Raw genomic sequence first — 7,982 nt, 5'->3', positions numbered from 1 at the left:
CGCAAAAAAAAAAAAAAAAGAAAAAAAAGAAAAAAAAAGAAAACGTTGAGTGTTGTGGATTGGTATATCAGGATAATAATTTGTACTAGGTACAAAAAGAAGGGGATGACTTTCCTGAACTATTTCAGAGCAACCCAATAGTTAATGCAAGTATTTCTTTTATAGAAGAATCACAGTTAATAAAAGCAGAAGGAAAAAGAGAATAAGGTATCACTGTTTTGCAAGCCCTAATGAAAAAACAGATCTAGGCCATGATCAGTAATGGTTGCCAAAACTTTTACATAACCCACTGGTCAATCTTGAGATCAGTAAGAGGAGAACAACCAAATATCACGTGTCTCCTGATGAGATGTAGTAGGAAGCAAGAGTACCACCTATAAAATATTCTTGCCAAGAGGAAAAACAAACGGTAATCTAATCAAGCCTCTAAACGTAATTACCAGTTTTCAGGAAGTCTGTGGATAGAGAAATATATCAAACAACAAAAGGAGTCAATCAACCAAAATCAGAATGTGGGAAATGCTATAAGACAAACAACCCAATTCCTTAAATAGATAGCCATACTGAAAAAAAGAGGGGGAGGACTATTAGAGATAAAGAGAATTATTAACCAAATGCAATGTAGAGGCTTTGTTTGAATTCTAATTCAAACCAACCAACCATAAAAAGATTCTTTCTGAGAAAAAATTCAGAAGGCTAAGAATCAGAGGATATCAATTAAATTATTGTTAATTTTGTTGGGTATAATAAATACAGTTATGAAAAATAACTTAGAGAAATATTTACAGATGAAATGTCTATGATTTGATTTAAAATACTGCAGTACAGGGGCTTCCCTGGTGGCGCAGTGGTTGAGAGTCTGCCTGCCAATGCGGTGGACACGGGTTCGAGCGCTGGTCCGGGAAGATCCCACATGCCGCGGAGCAACTGGGCCCGTGAGCCACAACTACTGAGCCTGCGCGTCTGGAGCCTGTGCTCCGAAGCAAGAGAGGCCGTGACAGTGAGAGGCCTGCGCACCGTGAAGAAGAGTGGCCCCCGCTTGCCACAACTAGAGAAAGCCCTTGCACAGAAACGAAGACCCAACACAGCCAAAAATTAATTAATTAATTTAAAAAAAAAACAGGAAGTCTTTACACAACTCCCTTAAAAAAAAATACTGCAGTACAAATAAAACACCAACGGCAAACAGTAGGAAGGAAGTGATAAGAACAGTAGACAGTTAACTGTTGAAGATGGATGACAAGTACATGGATTCACTATACTATTCTCGTTCTCAGTATTTATACTCTTTGAAAACTTCCATAATAAAACATTTTAAATAGATAAAGAGGGGAACAAATAAAGGAAGACTCCACAGGTGAGACATGTTCCAAAGCAGTTACCAGGAGAAGGTGACTTAGGAAAGAACCAAATACCAAATAGCAAAAACTTTCAATATAACACAAGCAAGACTGAGACAATGGGTCGCAATGATGAATACAAGGAAAGGTCCTGGAAGAAACATTAACATGCATGCCCAGAGCCTTCTGATCCTGGATATCCTCAGAAATATTACAGAAAAATTGAGACCATTCAATATAGGAGGCAGAGTCATTTGAATGCTGTAACAGCAGACTGTGGTCTACAGGCTATAATGAAAGGAAAAGTGAAAGATACTATAACACCAAAGCCAGAATATACAGGCTCTGGCAAAAGTTTATGCATATGAAACGAGCTCATGAGGAAGTCACCTACCTCCACGACATAAGGCCAATAAAATATCCTAAGATTCTAGAAGCCCAACTGGTTTTCATTCTGTTTTCCGGGTCAGAGCCAAAAAAACAGAGTAAGGGGTGCTTAGAATCAATCTAAAAGCCCCCTTTGATTTAGATGATGGTTCTCACTCAATAAGCAAGTGGACACATTCCCATATGCCCAGTTGGTTCAGCCTGGTATCTCCGAGACAACTGGCCCTAGCAAAATGAATGATAATTATTTCTAATGATTTTGTCACTATCTTTTTTGCTCAAGGACTACTTTGTCCCAGGATGTTATTTTCTTTATAAAATAAAAGCAGCATCTTCATTGCAAGTGAGGCAAGAACAGGAGGAGCGGATCTCATTAATTAGGGCATGTGTATCAAGGAAACTAGAGCTCAGAGTCCCAGCTGTGAATGACCAATCTCCCAATTCAGCAGACCCTAATACTCACGTTCCTTTCAAACCTGGACTCATGCTTAGCTTAAGGTAAGATATTCTAATCTAAGTCTCCAAGAAAGGGAAATTGGAGAATTTTTTCAGATCCTCTGAAATAGATTCCCAATCATTCTCCACATTAATCTCCACAGAAACAAAGTAAGGGCAAGAGACAGTTTTACCTCCTGTGGATTTACGGCAGTTAAGACAGACACCTCATATGACTGCCTCCCTGACTGCATGGTCACCAAATGATGCGTTACATCAGGCACTGAAGACAGAGGACGTGGGGATCCTTCAGCAAGCACCTCTGAAACAGCAGAAAAATGTTTCAATGCAAAGTGAATCCACAGATCTACCTACCTACCTTCATTATCAAGTCTCTCATTAAGAACGCTCAAAACTGTTCCCTGAAAAACTGAATCCCACATTCCTGTGTTTCTTCCAAATTAATTCCTGCCTGATAATCACTATCAGTGAATTTGTAAAGTATTACAAAAGGGGGATGGGAAGAAAAGGCAAGAAATCTTGATATAACAGCTGACCATTTTTCAGTATGCCAATTTAGAGTAATATGGCTTTAGCACTATTAACTGGATTAAAATTGCTTATGAATCAGGGAACCAGAGCCAACCCTTAAAGCAGTCACCAGTGATGGAAATAGTGCAATATGTGCTAGTCAAGAGCTTAAACCTGGCTCCAAAGTTCCTTCTCACTGTCTCTTCCTCCCTTGAGACTTTCCTCCTTAGTATCATTTATGGAACAGAAGAGGCTTATTGTGGAAGCACACTCTGGGCCTTGTAGGCTCCATATATAAGTTACACAAACATGGTCTTTATACCCAAAACTGACTGACTGGGATATGAGTAACGAAAACAAAGGATCTCAGACTTATTAAATGTTCATCAGCAGGATCACCAGGAAGATCTTCTGGAAATTGCTTACACATAAACCACTTAGCTCTCAAATAAATTAGGAGTATCTTCTAGGGGCTTTCTAGCTTATATTGCTCTTCCAGGATACCACATAACTTGACGTTTGCTTATACACTATCTTTTCTACTCACTCAATGTTGTTTCCCATATGTAAGTTTTGACTTCTGAACTAGATTTTAAGGTCCCTGTCTTCTACTTTTCTTTCCCATGGTGCCAGGTACACAGTAGGCACTGAATAAATGCATGCTGACCTCACCTGTTAAGTTTTTCAGAGAAGAGGGCCTGGCCTGTGTAACTTGGGTGAAATTTCTATACCAGAGAGGAGCAACTGTTTCCTAGACAGCCCTTTCTTTTCTCCAGAAGATATGGCTTTTGAAGGTATGGAGAAATTGCTTTAATTCTCCTCTGTAAAACCTGGTTATGTTCTGTTTAAATATTTTAAAAGTTAAGTTCTTCCATAACTGCAATAGGAAAGATAGAAATAGTTGGGCTAGGATGCTAGGATTATGGATAATTTTCTTCTTAAAACTTTTTATTCTTTTGTAACATTATCTTTTCAATGAAAAAACTTTTTAAAATATTCACTTATCCACTCTAGAGACAACACAAATGCTACTCAATCATACCATTTCTACTCACAAGAAATGAAATTAATTAAAACCTCCATTTTGGAGACAACCCCATTCCTTAGTCCCTAGTTGCAGCCCATTTTCCCCAAATAAAGGAGAGTTAAAAGTCTTACCATCATCAACTCCTAGGATAGAATTGGTATTTGGTAGGTTCAAGGACTCTCCACCAAGGCTGGGCTGAGAATTCATAGACACCAGGTTTTTACTTGAAGCCTCTTCAAGCAAACTACTGCCCATTAGTGGCTCAGCTGCACAGAGAATAGGATGTGAGAGACATACAGCAGTCAAGGCTGTGCCTGGTCCCCATTTTCCTACATGAGAAGCTGGCTTTTTTTTTTCAGAACTGAAAGTTAACCTGTATCTTGGATGCCACCTCCTCTATTTCACTTACTTTTGGGAAGCAAAAATAAACCTAGAAGGGAAGAGTTTGAGCCTCATGGATAAATACCCTTGCTTGTGATCAGCATCTGGATAACAAACATATAAAATGGGATGGGTGCATCCTTAGAAAGGAGTATTTAGAATAAAATAATTGATTAAGGAAAGACATGGAAAGGAATAATAATAAAAACGTATTATCAGATTTAAGCTAGGGTAAAAAGGGAGTCATGACTGATAAGTAAAAAATGCTTAAACTCTTGTCATACAGAAATCTTCATCACAGTGACACTCAAATGATGGTTCATGGATCAGCACTAGTTACCATCAAACTCACTAGAGGAAATTTCAAAACTATAGACTCCGGGATTTTACTACCAAGTAATCTCATTTATCAGGTGGTTTTGTTTTGCTGGAGCGGGGGAGGGGTGGACAAGCAATACACAATATATGTTTTAAAAGCTTGCAAACAATTTTACTGTACAGCTACATTTGGAAACCACTAGTCCATCAAATGAGGCCAATCTCTCTACCCAAAATAGAATCAGAAAATTTCCACAACCGACAGGCCACTTATTTGACTTTTTGAACCCCCAAAATATAGCCCTCCACTATACCCTCTTCTCCTTACCAGTTTGTTCCTGCTCTTGACTCCCAGCTGCTCCCATCTGCAAGTGATGCTTTCTCATGTGCACATTCATGCTCCCACTCTGAGAGAAGGTCTTCCCACAGACTTGACACTGATGTGGCTTCTCTCCTGAAACACAGACCCGGTTAAGACACGGGAGCCAAAAAGACAGGGTACATTTCTGACAGCAAGAGAATGGACTCAAGCCCTAGATGGAGAAGCCCAGAGGATGTTAAACTAAACATTAAGAGGCTACTCCTTCTCCCATGCCGCACCTTCCCCCAGCCTCTCAACCTTCAGTACACAGGGGAAGGCTGGAAAGTACACCAAGAGGGCTTAGCACACTCACTGCTCCCAGCCTCCAGTACTCTCCAGACCCACTGTACTGCTGCTTCCACAAAACAACTTCTCTGGTATAAGATCATGGTAGACACAGAATATTTACTTCCCTTTTCAGATACAGTCTTCCATGGACCTCAAGGACATGCACTAGCCTCAAGGATTCCAAACCTGGCTTCATAATATACCTTTATCCCGTTTCCGGCCACAACTCCCGGTCTTCAATGTTCACACTGATGGTTCTTCTACAGAATGATCCGAACTATCCCTTAGGTCCTCAAGTCTGAAACCCTCAACTTCTATCCCACCTACCCAGACAACCACACTTAGAGCGGGGTCAAAAACTTATGCCAAAGAACAAAAACAAAAACAAAAAAAACCCTTATGCCTACAGGGGACTAGTAAATAGCAAAACTAAGTGAAATGACCAGAAGAGGCAGACTATAGAGAGACAGAAAGCCTGGTCAATGACTGCCTGGATCTGGGGGTGGGAGCAGGAACTGACAGCAAAGGGGCACAAAGGAACTTTTGGTGTGATGCAAGTGTTCTAAAACTGGATTGTGGTGGTGATTGTACAATCCTATATATTTTCTAAAAATCACTGATGTGTATACTTACAATGGGTGAACTTTAAGGTATGTGCATTAATAGGTCCAAAAGCTGTTAAAAAATAACTATAATGGATTGAAATACAGTGAATATGTAGAAACACATGAATTCAAGATAATACTAATGAGAGAGAGAGAGAGAGAGAGAGAGAGAGAGAGAGAGAGAAAGCAGTGAAAATGACACTACTAGAAGTAACCAGAGTACCAATTCCTTATTCTGAAAACTCAGTTAAAAGAATTACACATTTATCCTGCTTTTTGTGTACAAATTACCAAATAGCCCTAGTTGATAGAGACCCATTATACAGAAGAATTCTGGCTAACAAATGTGAATGAATAATAGAATTAGAAAAATAACATTTTACAACCCTGCTGAAATAATGAATTCAGGCATCATTCAGAGATGAAACCATAAGGCTGCTAGGGAACATTACAATGTGAGGATCAGGGTGTTATCACCTGAACCAACTGATCAATTTTGACAACTAAGCTCTGTATGCCTCCTGATGTGATGCAGAATGAAACACAACCACCTATAACATAACCTTGCCAAAATCTTTGAACCTTTGAAGCTTTTAGGAAATACAGGGGAACAAGTTAAATGACAGAAAAGCAGGCAAACCAACAAATCCAGAACGTGGGATGAGCTACAGGACCAACTGACTCTTGTGCAATAAGTCTATAGCATGAAAAACAAAAAGTACAGATAGATCTAGATTCAAGAAGACTTACTAGCCAAGTGCAACGAGTGGACCTTGTTGGATCCTGATTTAAACAAAGGCACTTTAAAAGACATTTTTGAGACAATTGGAAAAAAATTAAACATTTTTATCTGAGTGAATCTCAGATAAAACCAAGGAGTTATTGTTAATTTTGATAGATATGATAGCATTATTGTTATATAAAAAAGTGTTTTTCTCTACTTTTATGTATGTTTTACAAAATTTTACATAATAAAATAAAGAACAGTAAAATGAAAACACTCTACAAGCCAAGCAAAACACATCTGGAAGTCCACATCTAACCCATAGGCTATCAGTTTGCTATCTCTGCTTAGAATCTATCATCATATTAAAAAACTGCTCTACCCCTAGGATCTCAGCTCTGAAATTCACATCCCTGATTATACCTCTCCAACTCCCTTGCTCCCACTGAACTGTTTTGCTGTGTTCATGATAAATAACTTCTAGTTCCTTCTCCCCACTCCTCCCATTCTGGCTTCCCTTTGCTTCCCATGGCTAGCCATTTGAACAATTACCAGATTCCATTTCAGAATCTCTCTCCACTTCGAGTTCACTTCTGCCTTGGCAAGTCTGTTCTGAATAACTCCATGGACCATATCTGATGTAACTTATAAAGTACCCAGTGTGGTGCCAAATAAATTTGTTGATTCCCTCAGAAAAAGGTCTCAATTAGAAAGCCGTTCAATGGCTCAGCTGAAAATAATAATAATTAGATATTTTCTCCTTGATTATATGACCCTTTGAATGCAAGCATCAAGGGCCTTGATTTCTGATTGTCAGGATAGGGAGGAAACTTTATGGTGAATAGTTTGTTTCTCTTTAGATTTCTTTACACCACTACCCTAACCTTTTACCCTTTTGGCTCTCCATCTTCCCTGAAATCTATGAATGGCACAGGTTCTAGTACCTGAGTGAACCACCAAATGTTTTCGAAGACTAGAATACTCAGCAAAGGAACGGCCACATCCTTGGGCTTCACAAAGGAAAGGCTTCTCTCCTAGAGACAGAAAATAAGATAAAGACTCAGTCTTCTGATGAACTATTCTCTTTTCCCATCAATCTTTTCCTGTTTCCAACAACTTACTCTGATTTCCTGAATTCACGCTATATAATTTCAACCGGACTATCCAGCAGGTGTCACCTCTCAGTCACAGCCCTGCAGAGAGCCCTGCCCTTTTCTTTAGAGTAGCTGCCTCTGAGCATACTTCCTTCTCCCTCCTCAGGGGCTGAGCCCCAGATGCACTGAGCTACCTTCTTTGGTGATCCCATCCCTTCTGAGGATATCAGGAAAACAGTGTATATGCTCTCAGGATTTTTACCTTACATCAATTCTCTTTAAGATTGAGTTTCTAGATCCATTTAAGAGTACAGATTTTTAAAGGTTATAAAATAGGGGGCTTCCCTGGTGGCGCAGTGGTTGGGAGTCCACCTGCCGGTGCACGGGAGACGGGTTCGTGCCCCGGTCTGGGAGGATCCCACATGCCGCGGAGCAGCTGGGCCCGTGAGCCATGGCCGCTGGGCCTGCGTGTCCGGAGCCTGTGCTCCGCA

The 7,982-nt window shown here is 39.9% G+C and overlaps 1 protein-coding gene across 3 annotated transcripts in view; it reads right to left on the bottom strand.

Annotated features, from left to right (window-relative positions):
- Window positions 1-7,982, bottom strand: part of ZNF410 (zinc finger protein 410) — a 43,612-nt gene that overhangs the window by 4,111 nt on the left and 31,519 nt on the right. For 2 of the 3 annotated variants that reach the window (XM_007459717.1, XM_007459719.1), the window contains 4 exons: window positions 7,342-7,431; window positions 4,748-4,873; window positions 3,852-3,986; window positions 2,357-2,484 (listed from right to left, as the gene is read on the bottom strand). In XM_007459717.1, the coding sequence (XP_007459779.1) occupies window positions 2,357-2,484; window positions 3,852-3,986; window positions 4,748-4,873; window positions 7,342-7,431 (479 nt within the window). The remainder of the gene's footprint in view (window positions 1-2,356; window positions 2,485-3,851; window positions 3,987-4,747; window positions 4,874-7,341; window positions 7,432-7,982) is intronic. The other variant, XM_007459718.1, reaches the window with a different exon arrangement.

The sequence above is a fragment of the Lipotes vexillifer genome, unplaced genomic scaffold (genome assembly GCF_000442215.2).
Source record: "Lipotes vexillifer unplaced genomic scaffold, Lipotes_vexillifer_v1.1 scaffold39, whole genome shotgun sequence".
Taxonomy (NCBI): Eukaryota; Metazoa; Chordata; class Mammalia; order Artiodactyla; family Lipotidae; genus Lipotes; species Lipotes vexillifer.
Note: the sequence above shows the minus strand (reverse complement) of the source record. Positions and strands in the feature narration are given on the sequence as shown.